The sequence below is a fragment of the Gopherus flavomarginatus genome, chromosome 5 (genome assembly GCF_025201925.1).
Source record: "Gopherus flavomarginatus isolate rGopFla2 chromosome 5, rGopFla2.mat.asm, whole genome shotgun sequence".
NCBI classification, from domain to species: Eukaryota; Metazoa; Chordata; order Testudines; family Testudinidae; genus Gopherus; species Gopherus flavomarginatus.
In genome coordinates this window covers 130,814,160-130,831,697 of record NC_066621.1, presented here as the reverse complement: position 1 = coordinate 130,831,697, position 17,538 = coordinate 130,814,160, and the positions used below count along the sequence as shown (strand labels likewise).

The window sequence follows — 17,538 nt, the reverse complement described above, 5'->3', positions numbered from 1 at the left end:
TTATTCAGATATTGGGCCATGCCTAGGTTATCCTTAACCTCCATTCCATCCTCAGTGTTTAGCGGTCCTACTTGTTCTTTCTTTGTTTTCTTATTTATATGGCTAGAGAACCTTTTACTATTGGTTTTAATTCCCTTTGCAAGGTCCAACTCTACATGGCTTTTAGCCTTTCTCACTTTATCCCTTCATGTTCTGACCTCACTAAGGTAGCTTTCCTTGCTAATCCCACCCATCTTCCACTCCTTGTAGGCTTTCTGCTTTTTCTTAATCACCTCTCTGAGATGCTTGCTCATCCACCTTGGTGTACAACTCCTGCCTATGGTTTTTTTCCCCTTTCTTGGGATGCAGGCTTCTGATAGTTTCTGCAGCTTTGACTTGAAGTAATTCCAGGCCTCCTCCGCATTTAGATCCACAGGTTCTTCAGTCCAATCCAATTCCCTAACTAATTTCCTTGATTCTTTAAAGTTAGCCCTTTTGAAGTCAAAAACCCTAGTCCCAGATCTATTTTTGTTGATCCTTCCATCTAGTTTGAACTGAATTAGCTCATGATCGCTCGAACTAAGATTATCCCCTACAACCATTTCGTCTATGAGGTCCTCACTACTCACCAAAACCAAATCTAAAATGGCATCCCCTCTTGTTGGTTCTTCACCTGCTTGGTGAAGAAATCCATCAGCTATAACATCCAGAAAAATCTGAGCCCTATTATTCTTGCTAGCACTTGTCCTCCAGTCTATATCTGGGAAGTTAAAGTTTCCCATGATCACACAATTCCCATTAGTGTTTACTTCATTAAAAACATTAAAGAGGTCTCTATCCATATCCAGATCAGATCCTTGCAGTCTGTAGCACACCCCAAGCACTATCTCAGGGGAGGCTCTAGTAGCTTTCTTTCCCAGTGTGATTTTTGCCCATTCTTAAGTGATTTGCTGGATCAAGGCAAGAATGTTCAGTACATTGAGGATCAAGCCCAAAGAAAGGAAGGAGAGTCTTGTAGTTGAGACAATGGATTGGAAGTTGGGACAACTGAGTTCTAATCAGAGAGGTAGCTGTGTTAGTCTGGATCTGTGAAAAGCAACAATGAATGAGTCCTGTGGCACCTTAAAGACTAACTGATGTATTGGAGCATAAGCTTTCATGAGTGACGAAGTGGGTATTCGCCCATGAAAGATTGTGCTGCAATACATCTGTTAGTCTTTAAGGTGCCACAGGACTCATTGTTGGTGAGTTCTAATCCTGGCTCTGCTACAGTCACTTCCCCATCTGGGACTGACTCTCTCTCCACTGATAAAATGGGAAGGATATTTCTTTTCTAACTAACAGGGGTCTTGAGGCTTAATTTATTCATCTCTGGACAGCCTATGATATCATCCAGTGGAAGTTGCTGCTGAAGTGTGAAGTCTGAGGTGTTTCAATTATTTGAAAAAATGAGATACTGAGTATTTATTTTGCTCTGAGCAAGTCAGGGGTTGAAGGGTGGAATGACAGGGCTGTAAGGATATTGATATAGCAGGGAAGCACCCAGATAGCTGGTCTCTAGCGCAAATTAGCATGGTTGAAAAGATACTATCAAGTTAGAAAAGCCTAAACATTGATGCTTTAAAAGCTGTTTTTTCTTGTAGACCTTGAAGAAAAGGTCCTTGTCAACAAAACTCATCTTAAAAAAAAGTCCAGATTTTACTCTTTGCATTTCACCCATATTGGCTGATGAAAGTTGCACTTCTTGTTCCATATTAGAAGTAATTTTCATCTTTTTTCACTTTCAAATTGTCATGTAGCAGCATAACTTCCCTCTTCACTGACATTGTCAAAAGTCACAGAAAGTGAAAATAAAACAAAAGGGTTCTCCAGAGTTTCCTTTTCATTCTCTTTAGGCACAGTCTAAATTTTGGACCTGACATTAGCTTCTAGTGTCCCTTTTTCGGGTTGTGACTTCCCTTCTGGTGGTTTGTTAGAACTGGTGCTTACTGCAGAGAGAAACTAAAAAATAAAACCCTCCCCCTTCTCAGCTCCCCCGACACTTGTGCCTTAGACAAATTTCTGCACTCTTTCTATTCTCTATTCTAGTGGGCAAGTAGGCTTATGTTGTCCTGCATATATAAAACTTATCTATGAAGGGGGAAGAAACCCACATTTAATCTGTGTTGAACCTTAAAAGAAAAACTATCTATCTTATAGCAAAGCAAATCTCCATATTAAAAATTGTCTTCCTAACCCTGCATTACATAGCTGATACTGTATGTGTGCCCTCTGTGTTAACACTGGTGAACTGATATTGACTAGACAGGGAGTTTATATCCAATGAAGGAGAAGAATCTTCTGATTTTTAGCCTAATTGATGGTGCCCAAGTCCACAACCTCTAGAGAAACAGTCTCTGCATGTCTCAATATGCTGAGAGTTGTAATTCTATAGGTGTCCAAAGGAAAACACATACTGTCTCTCTGCCAACCGTGTTTTGCATTGTAAAAGCCTCAGTAACCTGAAATGTTTGATTAACCAGTGTGTGGGGAGCAGCTGTTTGTCTCCCCACACCCTACATTAATGATTTATACAGTTTTCTGCTGTGGCCATAATAAAATATGTACGTGGGTTTCACAAGCCTTGGTGTGCATTTGTTAAAGATTAAAAACCATATTGAACAATGAAGCAATTGTATGTTGGGTCACGTTTTAACAGGAAGCTTAGAAAGACTCATCTGGTTTAAACGTTCAGTTAATGAATGCTTATCTCCTTATGTCTTCTGGTAGTCTGTGAGTAAAACATTTAATGGGTCTTTGAAGAGGAAGGGTTCTCAGGGGTTTCCTTTTCTGCCATGTTCCTGTTGTGTAGGGACAAAACTCTCTTCTCCATGCCTCTCCTGGCTTTTTGTCTGTCTTTTTCCCTCTATTTCTTGAATCACTGTCCTCTCCTTGTGACTTTTGCCTTGTGCACAGCCAGCATTTTTTGATTCATAGATTTTTTATTTTTTAAGCCCGCAGAGACCATTATGACCCCAATTTTTAGTGTGTGTGTTAGGCAGGAGGACAGATCAGGTAAACTTAGCTGGCTGCCTGACACAGGCTATAGAATTTCATTCAGTAATTCCTGCATTCAACTGTCGGTATTGGCTATAGGCAAGGCAGAGGGAGAGAAAGAAGGTTTGCCAAATAGCTATGTGCTCATCAGTGAACTCATGTCAGTAGGTCATCAGAAGTAGCTGACCAGCATCAGGTGATCAGGAGCTGTTCATTAAAGATAGAGGAGAAATCCCTATGTTGCTGAAGACCGCTTTAGTACCAAGGGCATCAAAATGCGCTCTGCTAACGTTGTAATGGTAAAGCTGTGCCATCATCACAGGAATTGTGTGCTGGCTGCTCCCTCTGCTGCTAGTGTGGAACTCCCATGCTATCAACACTGCAGTTGATAACAGGAATAAACTATGTAAAAGCAGGAGTTGGGCCACAACCCAGCACTTTTGTTGTTGTTGTTGTTATAATCTTCACTGCACTGTGGCAAGCCATGTGATGGGGTAACAGTGGGTTCTGTTAGCAGCTGCAACATGGAGATCTGTTATTCTGAAACTCCTGTGCCTGCAAACGAACACTCAGTGTCTCTCATTTGTTGGTGGCACGCTCACTTTCCTTTCCTTTAAATATATTCCTTTTAATTTCACGTGACCTTCTTTAGCCTTGTATGTGCTGTCTTTCTTGATTGGCATTATTTGCTTTAAACAAGCCTTATGATATAGTATGAAAAGAGTGCCAATGAAGCAGGTGATCATCATCAGTGCATTGTCACACACCACATCCATGTGCCTCTTCCTCTATTATTGTATTGCCTTGGAGGAGCTGTAGATAGTTTTCTCCAATGATTGATCGGAGTGAAAAATATTTTGTTGCTGTGGCTCGTTTTAAGCTTATCTTATTGGCCCTCTTGGGTGCAGGTAACATGCATCCTATTGCAGGATGTTGACCAAAAATGGACCCTCGTGTTAACCTTTAGTGCCTTTAAAAAAAAATATAAATAAATAAATAAATATATAAATATATAAAATAAATAGGTTGATCAGATGAGCATTGAGGGGCAAAAGAATTGAACTAGGAAGAAACCTATCTGCTATTTACTCTAGAGTGGTCCTAGCTATACTCTCCAGACATGAAATAGACACCCAGGGCGAAATCCTGTCCCCATTAATTCAGTGGGAATTTTGCCACTGATTTCAGTGGAACCAGAATTTCACTGCAAGTCTTTACAGTGGGCCTTTTTACACTGTTCCACTAGAAGACTCTAAGGAGATGTTCCTGACATCTTCACTTTTTAGTTAGTGGAAATGGAACTCTAAGGGGAAGAGACTAGGCTGTCGCTGGCTTTCCCAATCCTACTAAAGTGCAGAAAAATTATCAATACCCCAATTAACAAATTGGTGAGTGTCCTAATGCACAGAGCAGGCCTTTCTTACCTTCCAACTACTCACCTTCCTTATTTCCTAACCTATATGGATAGTGTCTTGATTGAAAAAGGAAGGATTAAAAATCTCTTTTGACATATGCTGTGTTAGTTCCATCTCTTCTCTTCTACTTAAATCAAAACGAATTCAGTAATTTGTAACCGTTGACTCAAACAATTGCATATTTGATTGGGTTTGTTAAGACTGAAGTAAAGTGTAGATTTTAGAAACTTCTTAGTAATTGTTAATTAATAAAAATAATACTAATCTAACCTATTGTAGGTATAGTACAGAGAACTGTACCAATAAAGACAGAGAACAATGGATTTTGTTTCTGATTTAGACATTTTAAAGTACCTACAAGTATCTTGCGAAGCGATGGGCCTTGCGTTTGGTTTAGTCAGGGGTTAGGCTTCGACTCCTGATCTTATGAGCTAAGAAGTCCTATTGCTGGGGTCCCTTTGCTAAGTGTGCATGCTGCCCCCAGCTGCTGACAGTAATGACCAGCTCTATCCACTGATGACCTCTCTTAGGGTGGTTTGCGGATGGGGAAGTAGTCTCCAAAATAACAAAGGCCCATGCAATTACTCAGAATTGCTATCCGTTACTAATATTGCTACAAATGACTAGTAGGATGGCTAATTGCCTATTTCTATTAATTTTCTTTAGATAGGTATAAATTATTCTTTCTTCCCTCTCCAGTCCTCCTTAGGTTGCGTTTCTCTTACTTCAGGATTCAGTGTCCCTGCTATGCAAATGATGAACAAGGATTCTGAACTGGAATCCCAGAACAGTGTGCGTTGGGAAAACCTTATCCTTATTAAACAGAAGAAGATAGTCTTACAGAACTCAATAGCACTGATATATGTTTAAAAGACTCATTTAAAAAAAACAAAAGGAGGAAAATAATAGTGCTAAAATCAGTAGCCCTGTAATATATCTTGAAACCATTTCTGTAAGTGAAAGTCTTAATGTTTGGGGATTGAAGCTAGCTTATTTGTTTTCAGTTATTGCCTGACATGTCTAGTTTATTTCTGCTGGTTTTTCTCCCCCACTTCACTTCTTAAATAAAACAATGTAAGAAGTGAAATTTGGATGCTGTCTCTTTATCCAGTGGCACATTAGTGCTGGTCCTCCATGGTTCATAACTTACCTGGGTTCTAACTGTGCTCCTTGTCATTTGGTGGTGTTTATGGATGGATGAGTGCTTGAATATTTCTGGGGTGAACTTTGCAATGAGGTGTATGGAGAGTCAATGCCTGGGCTCACATTAATATTAAGGAGTCACATTGCTGCCTATCTTCCAAAAAATATACTCTCTTGTCATGTCTATTGAGATACAACATGATATGATGCTTTGAAGTTCTGTTGAGAACTCGTTGGTCCTGCGAGGTCTCATACTTGTCCAGTGGGGATCATATTAAAATCATTTACAGTGCTGTAGTGTTTGACTTCATGTTCATATTCATGATGTTCTCCAACTATGTAAAATTGTGTGGGATGAGGGAGAAAAAACACAAATATTGTGGCAAATGTAACTTCTCTCAGTGGTAAAGGTAATTTTTTTAAGTGGCGTTCATTACAGCAGAAATGTAAACTGGGTGTGGAGTTCAGGGTCATTTCTCTCACTTTTTCAACCCACCTAAAATGAGAGGCCTCCAGAGTTAATGACTGTGTAGTCACACCTTTTCTCCAGCAGTGCAGGCTACCTCGCTGTGACTGAGGTGTATTCTTCTTCTTCCTGTGCTACAAGATGCTTTAGAGGGAGAGAACAGCATTGGGAAAGGCAGATAGATACAGGTCAAGGAGTGGCATTTTTTACCATTATGAGATTTAAGAAAATATTGGTTGCAGAAGGAAAAACTTGCTGAAAGGCAAATGTATTCCTGGTCTAAACTGGGAAATTTAGCACAGACTTGAGTTCCTGGGGCTGAGTGCAAGAAAAGCTCTCTTTTGGCTCAATCCTGCAAGTGCCAAGTGCTTCCATGCATGACACTGAGCATCCTCTACCTCAGTGAACTTCAGTGGGAGTTTATGGCACTTATTGGATGGAACCGAGCCTTTCGTAAAGGAACCATTGAATAGCCTGTGTATCGCTAAGGAGGGCAGTAGCCCATAAACATTTTGGAATAGGGCAGTCCATCTGCATTGGCTCTCCTGTTCAAGTGGTTCCTTAGTAACTGCTGGTTGCAATCAGTTTTAATGGCGATTACAGATACTATAGTTGGAATAAATTCTAGGGCATGAAAATAATTGATCCATACTGCAGGGTCATGATGTTAATAATAAAAATGCAGATTACTCAGACAGTGAAATTCTGATACAGACAAGCTGGGCAAAGAAACCTTTGTGCCAAGAGGACAGATGGCTAAGCAGAATGTCTTCAAGATGTTAATGACCAAGTGAAGGTGAGTATATGTGGATCCTGTTGGCCAACTGAAGCTTTGTTATATCCGGAATCAATAGATGAAGGTACTCTCAGTAGATATACCCACCCACTCCTTTGATTCAGGTTTCAGAGTAGCAGCCATGTTAGTCTGTATCCGCAAAAAGAGCAGGAGTACTCTATTCTATTTCCCCATGTTAAATATCCTCACACCTTCTTGTCAACTGTCTGAAATGGGCCATCTTGATTATCACTACAAAAGTTTTTTTTCTCCTGCTGCTAATAGCTCATCTTAATTAATTAGCCTCTTAGAGTTGATATGGGAACTTCCACCTTTTCATGTTCTCTGTATGTGTATATATATATCTTCTTACTATATGTTCCATTCTGTGCATCTGATGAAGTGGGCTGTAGCGCATGAAACGTTATGCTCAAATACATTTGTTAGTCTAAGATGCCACAAGCACTCCTGTTTCTTTGATTCAGGCATTCCTAATCTTCAGCTTTCTGCACAGGAGGAGCATCACTCCAAATTAAGACCATGATGGTAACTTCCATATGGTCCAGGAGGCCATCATCTGCTGTCTTCAACACTTAGGGATTCAAGTGAAATTCAAACTTATACAAATAGGTTTTTGATGATTCCAATCTTGGAATCGTGCTGGAAAGGCTTTGTCGAGAAGGAAGGTTTTGCAGTAATATTAGGAGGCTTGATTTAGTAATAGTTATAAAGCACTCTGGGATCCCATTATGGAAGTCCTTATAAAAAAAACAAAATATTTTTTTACTTCACTACATGTAAACAGACAACGTTGATTAAAAATCCTATTATATTAAAAAAACAAGCTTCCTTACTTGTATTTATAATCTTAGACTATTAAAACTGATAAATTAAAAAATAAAATCTGATCATTATAAATGCTGTTTGTTTTTCTCCGTGTCACTCAGTTCAGACAGTAATATACACCGCTACCTTGATATAACGCCACCCGATAGAACATGAATTTGGATGTAACGTGGTAGAGCAGTGCTCCGGGGGGGCGGGGTGGGGCTACACACTCCAGCGGATCAAAGCAAGTTCAATATAACATGGTTTCACCTGTAACGCAGTAAGATTTTTTGGCTCCCAAGGACAGCATTATATCGAGGTAGAGGTGCATTAGTCAGGTTAGCCTTTTGTTTTCAGTCATTTTCTCTTGCAGGCTGTCATTCAGCATACGGTGCTTCAATGTTTAAGTCTCAGATACTGCTGGGAAATGTTTAAATCACCTGGGATATATACAAAAAGAATAAATTAATGAAACTATTTCTACTGAGCTTTAGGATTTGTAAAACCTTCCAAAACATCAGTTATGGGCCTATGTTAACTTGATGGTGTCTTCTTCTTTTGAATTCATAGATCAAGCTAGCTTAAAAATATCAGAGGTGGGGGAATCTAATGAAGTTACATTTTAAGGATTTCAGTCATGCTTGCATGTGGTACAGTTTGCTTCATAGCATAAGAATGGTTCAGAAATTTCAAGCACCAAAACAGCAAGCCAGAACAATCTTCTGATTTTTTTTTTCTGTTGAGAGTTAATGATGTGGCAATAACATGACTAGATAACACTTATTTCTTTAAATGCAGCAACACCTGATTCCTTCTGAGAACAGTGATTAATATAGAGTCCTATGCCGAAAGGGAAATAAACCAGGAGCCCTCATCTGTAATCTGTGCTGCACCCAAATAGGTTTCTATAGCTCCAGGCATGCTATGTCTGCTTGTGGTGTCGCAGCTTTGCTGCAAAGGATTTAACTTGTTTTTTTTTCATTGTAAACCACTTCTTTCAGAGGCTTAAATGTGGGATAAACATTTCTTCTGCACTGAAAATTGGAATATAAACACCCTACCTAGATATGAGAGCTTTGTGCTTTCAAACAAAATATGCTGTCTTGGGATCTAGTTTAGTTTTAACCTTTTTGGCATTTTCATAATATCCGTGAAATGAAAATGTGCAGATTAGTTATCCTGAGCCCCAACTGCGTTTCCCATTTTGAGGGAAGAGGGAAAAGCTTTAAAATTAGCCTACATTTTTGTTCTCAGAAATGACTTGCTCTGTGTGTGTGTGTGTGTGTGTGTGTGTGTGTGCGCGCGCGCACGCGCGCAGCCGATGGGTGTTAAATTATAGCTGCTCCATGCAGGTGAGCTGGGCAGGGAGGCCTTTTGTTGGACCTAGGAAGGAGGCAGTCAGACTGCAGATGCTTGCAGTTCCTGAGTGCAAGGAGAGGAGACTGGCTGCATTGCTCTCTCCAAAGGAGAGGTGTGTGTGAGTGAGATGGATCCTGGCTCCTTTGTCCACCAGGAAGAACACAGTAGCACCCAGAAGGGAAAACTCTTTTACTATAGTTTTTGGCAAGCGTTAGTGTGTAGCATCTTTGGCAGCATCCAGCCGTACCCACATCCGTGTGCTTCGCCCAACACGTGTGTCTCTCTCTCTCTCTCTCTCTCTCTCTCTCTCTCCCTCTCTCCCTCTCCCTCCAAGAATCACAAATTTGGCCAAAAGAATTCATAGCGGTCTTTTCATTCTTTGCTCTCAAGGCAATGGTCTGTTGGCTCAGGACTGACTGCTTCTACAAGAGGTTGTAGTTTTTTATTTGGAGTTTGTGTGTGTGTGTGGTGGGGGAATCTTGTGCACGTTGATTGTATCAGTGGTGGTCTCAATACAGTTTAGTCCACTGCCTAATATGGAGTTGTCTTGTCAAAGGAATTTGCCCAGTGGAAACTCTGTGGCTTAGATACAGGATGCGTGTTTGTATATCTAGATTTGAAGCATCAAGTAGGGTGATCAGTACACTGGAGATGTAGCTAACTCCAGAACTGATGACGTGGTTGCCTGTCTGAATGGGCTTTTCCCTCAGGAATAAGTCGTTCTGGCTGTTGAATGTTGTTGTTCTGTTTAAAGAACTTTAATTTTAACAAAGCAATTTCAGTAAAGACTCAATCCAAGTTAGTTACTTCTCAGAAGATTTAACTTTTCTGGTTCCTTCTCCTCTTGGTTCTCAAGGGTGAAACAGAACATTTCAAACAACCAGAAGGAACACAGCTCTTCTGGAGAGAGGCTGAGGAAGGCCCAGCAATGCAAACCAAAGTCACAACCATTTCCACCCTCTCCTCTGTCCTTTGAGCTTGTGTTTAACTTTTTATCCAACACAACACAACTTTCTTACTTACCATTTTTGCACTAAATGGAGTGGTGAGAAGCTAGTGTAATTTGTTCTTTGGACATATTGTTGCATTTATGGTACAGTCAGTGCTAGTAAATTCCAATCAATTTGTAAAGCCCGTTTTTATTGGGATTACAAAAAGCTTTCAGACCAAATGTTCCTTGTGTGGGTTTGGCAACCAGGATAGAGCTTCTCACTCCCTGAAAACAGAAAAGGATTTATTCTGTGTACTAGTAGCTGAAATCCTGTGCTGTTGCACAAATGGAATTCGTAAAGTCATGTAAAGTTCGTAAAGCCCAAAAAAGCTGAGAACTTAAAAATTGCAGGGTTCAGACCACAAATCCCTGTGAGGTTTGAACCTGGTTATACTCTGAACGAAAAGAGCTCTCAGCTATATGTGTAGCTGTTTCCATCACCTCACACTGACTGTGCAGACAGACTAGACTTCAGAGTGATGGTGTCTGGAGTCTTATATCGATATAGGAATGGAAAAATGTATTCACCACCTGGGCTTGCTTCTGTCCATAACGAGGCTTTGGAATAGCACTTCTGTGGGATTATTTGGGGATGAGGCTTTGAATGTTTCAGCAGCAGCCTCAGTCTTTCTGCTTATTACGAGGCAATGATGACAAAACTGAGCCCATTTGCTTGCTTAAGCACTGGGTATTCTGAGGTGCTTGGAATGCTTCTGACTGGGTTGCAGCCGTTGTTTATTAAACCTCTCCCTGGCTGTTAAATGCCTTTTTCTTTTTCTTGCTACCTGCTATTGAAAACTTGGTCGCTAACTTTTTCTTTGCTGTATCATATTTTCTCCATAACCACACTAGAAATAGCTGTTTGGCTAACCTCATTTGCTGTGTGTTAATCGGCAGCAAGTTATGCCCCATTATTATCACTTGCTGAATAATATTGTGTTTAAAATAGATGGAACTTGCTGGCTGCAAAAGAAGTTGGAGATTGTCCACTTCTCTGTTCAATGATTTTACCTCATTTATTTCTGTTTTAATGTCTTTGAGCAGCAAGCTCTCAATGTCCTAGGTGTGCAAATAAGGGAAACTTCCCATAGCACTGTGTGATTCCGAGTTTGAGGGAGGAGAAGGAAGCCATTTGTATCGCTTGTCTCTCCTCCTGGACATGTTCACTATTGTCTTCCAGAAGAACAAGACTCTGGGTTGGGTAGACAGTGGGAGCAGCCACTTATGTAGTCAGCAGCTGTTCCCCCCCACCCACACACAGAGCCATGGACTCTACTGTCAAACCTCTTCTGTAGAGCAGGGGAATGTTGGCCAGAGTTACTCACTCTTTTTTCCTTTTCCTCGTGCCAAAGGATCTTTCACTTCTACCTGGGAAGTTAGCAGAGGCAAGAAAAAGGAATCCTGATCTAATGCCTCTTCTGAAGAACTGGCTCAATAAATTAAATTATCTTTTTGAGTCTGAGAGGAAAATTGCTCTGTATTTAAATAGTCTGCACATAGAGGGGAAAGTGTCATGGAGTGGGCATGGATTTCTACTAGTAGTTTAGTGTGGTGTCAGCTTGTTGGATGTAATAAAGGAAGCATGTCTGGCTGTGTACATATGTGCTGCTTTGCCAGTGCCACAAGAGATGAAGGGCCAAGTTTGGGGAGAGCCTAACTTGCAACTCGTAGCCAAGTCGGTGTACCCCTAAAAGACTTCCTCGACCTCTGGCACTCTGACTGCTCTGGTCAGCCCGTTTTTTTTAGGCATGATGCAACTATTAATCTTAAGGCTGGAGCTATATGTGCAGGGCAGAGGGCTTCCTAATGAGTCCAAGACTTCACAATTCACTCCAGCAGGAATTAGGAATGGCCTCAGATCTGGCCACGTTTTGGATCACGACATTGACAGCAGCTCTTGTAACCTGTTAACATTTCTAAGACAGCTTAAAAATCCTTAGGTCAGTTCCACAGTCCCTTCTTGCCCACGAGGGGTTGAAAAGAGGAAACTTGACTGATGTAAATCTCCATGTAGATGCCTGACAGTGCAAGGTGGTCAGGTACCAGGGTGATGGGCATGGTACAAGGACACGAATAAGAATAAAATGCAGCATCTTAAACTTGCACCTGTTGACTAACATAAACTTACATCCCCTTACACGTCACCTCTGAATTTGACCCATTCTGTAGGGTCAAATAGAGTGTTCCCTGCTTTAACGTGAATCTCTTATGCTTCCTTTGTCTGGTAGCTTATAAATTAAACCTGTGTAACATCCCTTATGACCATTCCCTGATGTATAATTTACATAATCTTCCATCTCACCTCCCAGGCCCTGATTCAGGATGATGCTTAAGCATGTGCTGAAGTTGGTCCCTATTCAGGACAGCACTTGGAATCATAGATTATTAGGGCTGGAAGGGATCTCAAGAGATCATCTAGTCCAAGCTTTTCTGAATTGGGGCCTGGAATTGCCTCAAGTACTGTAATGCAGTTTTTCCTTAATGTTCTAATATCAAGCAATGTATTTCTTGGAGTATTTGAACTGTTACTCTTCATCATTTACTAAAGTAACCCTTTGTCCTTTTCTTTTTTCCAGGAAAAGAGGAATAGAAGTCATACAGGTGAGTAAAGATTATTTTAACTTTTCAGTATAAAAAGCAAAACTCTTCTTCTCTCACTTTACAAAGAAAACTACTAAATCTCTGGCAGATTTCACAACAGTTGGTCTTCATTTTTTTTCTCATTCCATCAATCCTTTTCTTGTTTCATTCCCTTATTATTCAGACATTCACTCTGGGAAAAGCAAATCTGATGCTGCTAAGTGTATATGATGGATCCTATCCAATCTGGTAGCCAATGATTAGGGTTTTCTTTTCTGTATCAACTAGAAAGAGTCAATAACACTGGTTATGATTAGGTGGTGTAATCTGTGTTTATTGCATTTAAATACAATAAGGCTTAAAGGAAAGAAGAGCTTCCTGCGTGTAAGAAACTCGTAAAGAAGTTAATCCACGATGCAGAGAATATTCTTGCAACCCAATGAACAGGAAGGAGACTAAACTATTGCTTATTTTGGTATTGGCCCATCTACTGAGGTCTTGAGGGGTGACTGGATTTTCTTCCTGTTTGCTAAGTCTTCATGGCTATATTTCCACTGTGCCATAGGTAAAAGCAGTGCTTAAAGTAGTGTGAAAACAGTTGGGGTTCTGTCATCTGAGCTGAAATAAATTTTATGTGCTTGATACAGACAATTCACACTTTCATGTATATATTTATTTCATAATAATCACGTTCAGTTTTTAGCTCGAGAAGCTATTTACCTATTTACTGCTATTGTTTTTAAATGAGGAGAGAATTACACACCAAACTTCTATTGAGACAATAACTAGTTGTGATATTTTTAAATTTTAACATACTGTCCTTTGCTAACTCTAGTGATGGTCCAACATAACCTGACAAAACAACTTCCAAAGTCCTTCATAAAGGGGAGGGAAGACTGAAAGTTTGCCTCTCAGGAGCACAGCTTGATTTAAAAAAAATTTTTTTGGCCATGTCTGTGATCCCACCCACTTCAAGCACTGGTTAAAGGGACATCGTGAGAGAAATGATTTTTTGAGCTTACAAGCAGATGTTGGTACAGTAAAAGATATTACCTCCCGCACCTTGTCTCTTACGTTAGTATCTGACGCTTTTGTTGTGCCAGGGTAACCCTTTAGAGCACGATAACTGAAAGAGATCAGAATACAGGCTTTGTTCCCAGTTCATCTCCTGCATTAGTACTTTGTATCATTGTCACTCCTTTTGTTGCTGGTCGCTTGCACTCTTGCCCTGCACTAAAGTGAGGACCTTGCTCACGTGCTCCTCAGGTGCTGAAAGAGGGAGTTCACCAGTAGCAGCAGCACAGCTGACACCGTGTACACTGTGAAAGAGAGATGGGGTGTGAGTTGAGGTTGTTTGATGTTGCCCTTGTTTCTGCCTGAAAGATCTTTCTAAACATCAGCCAGGGTGCAGCAGAAAAAATCCTTATGGACATAAATAAAATCTTTTTTAAAAATCAGATCATGCTATTTAAAGACTCCTCTCTCAGAAAAAATACATTTAAAAAAAAAAAGGTTAGTTTGATAACATTAAATTTGGGAGCGTCCCTTTAAGGTGTATGAGAATATCCTTGTGAAAATCAGCTGCTTGATAGCATTACAAGAAAAGAGAGAATCTGCCTTAATGTCCAGCTGTATTTATCCTTACTCCCCTAGCATGCTACAGCCACGAACTCTTCCTCCTTCCCTTTGTCAGCTACTGCCAGGAGCTGAACAATGAATTGTTCATTGTTTGCTGTTTGTTTAGAATCCCCAGATCTATGCCTTTGAGATGCTAATGGTAATATTTATCAGCTTTACATGCTAGAGAAGATGAGCAATAGCCGGCATCTTATGATGATCATTATTATAACATTCATAATAATTGCTGACAGTTGGCTTCAGTATATTTCATTGGGTTTCTAACTGCTGCACTGTTTGTTAAAGTAATGAGACAGCCATATGAGAAGAACTCAGCACAGCACCTAATGGCTGAGAAAAGGAGAAGATCCTTTTTACTTCCCTGGGTTAAGTTCCTGTGCTTATATTATGATGATTGGGTGAGTCTCCATTATAGCAGGGCTCATAAGCAGAGTCCAGTTATTGAATAGGGGAGTCTGTAATTAAGTGTGGTTTAACGTCTGTTCACCAACTAGACACAAACCAAGTGGAAAAGACCTTTTTTAAACCGAGAGAGTATGGAAACGTTTGGCGAGAACTTGGTGAGGACTCAGTGAAAAGATACTTTTATGGAATCAAACCTCACAGCATTGTACAGGTTGCCCTGGTATCTTGACTTTGAGAGATCTGCCCCTAACAGCTATACCTGGAGGACAGGTGGGTAACCAGTAACCTTTACTTGAGCATAGCTGGTGAAAGACAATTATTTCCCCTCAGCAGCAAGGGAGGAACATGCTTCCGTGGCTGCACTGTTGACATTTCATGAAATCTGAGACTTATCTTCCTGTAATGGTCCTCACTCGGGATTTGCTTGGGAAGCGTTGCCTAGTGGTCAAGGCCGCAATCTGTGACTGGCAGGGAAGGGAGCCCAGTCCCTCCCACTCCACCCTTTGGGCTACCAGTTGCCTGGCAACTGAGGTTAAGGCCTGCCACTTCTTGCCCCCCTCTCCCCAGTCAGCTTAGTCCAAGGCTTTCCTATCTTGGGGAAGTCTGAATCAAATAAGTAAGAGGGGGGGGTTACCAGGGTCCACAGGCGGAGGAGAGGGAGATACTTCCCTCTCTGAGGTGGGTCTTCCTTTCCCTGAGGGAGGGCCCCTTTGGACAACTATGTTAGAGACTTTAGGCTTCCCTCTGCTCTGTGCTGCTGCAACTGTGGGCTGCAGGTCTGCTCACTTCCAGCTCCACTGCCAAAATGAGCTGTTTCCCTGTCTTTTAATTCCTCCACGAGATGGAGCATTTGCTGCAGGTGTGTGGGGCAGGGCTGACTGGGCCCAAAATCCCTTATTGCCCAGTGCGTGGTTTGTACACTCCATCACAGTTCCTCTGCAGTGTTGAGTATTTTCTTCCTTCTCTTAGTAAAGAATTTACCCCATAGCTCAGGGTATCCTGATAAATCTTAACTGCTGACAGCATTTTAGATGCCACCTCCCTGCTACCAAACCAAACCAAGCTATTCTGCACATGCCCCCTCCCCCCAATGCAAACTTTCTTTGCATAGAGATGTAACCAGAAATGTGTGTATTCTTTTTATACCAGACCCCTGAAAACCTCCATTGCCCACATGATGTGCTTCCTCAGCTGTGTTCGTAGATGAGAAATGATGGTTTTGGTATTTGATCTGCTGGACAACATTTATTTGGCAGTAGTGTTGTTTTCTTGTGTTAAGCAGCAGGACTTCTTTGCTTTCCAGGAACAGCTCCTATTGTGAGCTGTCCCAGCACAAGCCACCTCATATCCTTGACAATAAACAACTTGACACACACACACATGCACAGACCCTTGCATCTATGTTCCTATCTTGCACAAGATCAGAAATTTTGCCACTGATTTCTGAATATATTTAGTGTGATGTGTGTACACAGTCTACCAGGATACCCAAAGAGTCAGTAACAGGAATTTGCTGCTGACCTCTTGGATTCAGCAGGATGGCTAGTCTGCAGTAGTGTACTAAACAGGCATGTGGTGATTTTTGTGAACAAGCACCAAATCTTTGTCCCATTTCCTAAAATGTTGGCCAGGGTGGGTGGAGATCCATGGATCTTCCTAATAAAAGAAAGGAAGTTTTCAGGGAAGTGCAGATATGTAGGGGGGAGGGATAGCTCAGTGGTTTGAGCATTGGCCTGCTAAACCCAGGGTTGTGAGCTCACTCCTTGAGGGAGTCACTTAGGGATCTGGGGCAAAAATCAGTACTTGGTCCTACTAGTGAAGGCAGGGGGCTGGACTCGATGACCTTTTGAGGTCCCTTCCAGTTCTAGGAGATTGATATATCTCCAATTATATTTTTTATATATTATATTTTCCTATTTCTCTTCTCTGTGAGAGGATAAGGTGACCCTTTTCCTTTCACTAGTGCTAATGAAAGACACAATTTCATTTTCCTTATAGTTAATTTCTACCTATATATTGGTGGTGAGCCACTCTTGGATGACAGTTACAGACTTTGCTTCTGGATTTGATGTTAAGCCCAGCCTAAGTTTCTGACCTTTGTCTGAGACTTCAGGCTGTAGGTGTAGAATTGTAGAGTTCCAAATTCTTGAACAGTCAGCAGGCAAACATATTTGTGAAAATGAACTGGTGCAGGGCGAGGAATACTAATGGTAGGTTAAATAAGCATCCTCTTCCACCCACTGGTAAAACATTACTTTTGTACCAAGAATTTATAAAACTATGAACTATTGGAACTCATTTACAAAACTTTTCTTAAACATTACATGAATGTATTGTCTCATACTATAGAATTAGAATTTATAATCCCATTCCATAATGAGATAGCTTTGAGCGATAATGTATCTTACTTAAAACTATCTTTAGATATCAGAGGGGTAGCCGTGTTAGTCTACATCTGTAAAAGCAGCAAGGAGTCCTGTGGTACCTTATAGACTAACAGACATATAGGAGCATGAGCTTTCATGGGTGAATACCGACTTCATCCGACGAAGTGGGTATTCACTCACGAAAGCTCATGCTCCTATATGTCTGTTAGTCTATAAGGTGCCACAGGACTCCATACTGCTTTTATCTTTTAGATAGGTTTTTTCCTGAAAAAGCATTTTATCAAAAAAATCGGATTGTAAATGGAAAAAAAAATCCGATTAAAAAAATCATTGATTTTTATCCACCCTGGCGTCCAATTTAAGTTGCCTGTATTAGTTTAACTAATATGTGGCCTCTTGCTCCCATCAGCTTGGCTGCCTAGCCTGAGGTGGTGGGGGGTAACAATACCTTGCTTTGCAAAACCTCTCTAAGATTAGAGATATGCACATTTTTATAAAGGCGAATCCTCACAAGGACATCTGAGGATGGCTTACAT

General features: G+C 40.8%; 2 protein-coding genes across 4 annotated transcripts in view; one reads left to right on the top strand and one right to left on the bottom strand.

Annotated features, from left to right (window-relative positions):
• Positions 1-17,538, top strand: part of ITPK1 (inositol-tetrakisphosphate 1-kinase) — a 266,577-nt gene that overhangs the window by 57,605 nt on the left and 191,434 nt on the right. For all 3 annotated transcript variants that reach the window (XR_007774438.1, XM_050953316.1, XM_050953315.1), the window contains one exon: positions 12,569-12,593. Coding sequence is in view for 2 of the 3 variants with exons in the window: in XM_050953316.1 (XP_050809273.1) it covers positions 12,569-12,593 (25 nt within the window). In the remaining variant the exon portion in view is untranslated. The remainder of the gene's footprint in view (positions 1-12,568; positions 12,594-17,538) is intronic.
• The window catches only part of LOC127051255 (uncharacterized), a 118,488-nt gene continuing 101,142 nt past the window's right edge, over positions 193-17,538 (bottom strand). The window contains exon 2 of the mRNA XM_050953343.1: positions 193-297. The gene's annotated coding sequence lies outside the window, so the exon portion shown is untranslated. The remainder of the gene's footprint in view (positions 298-17,538) is intronic.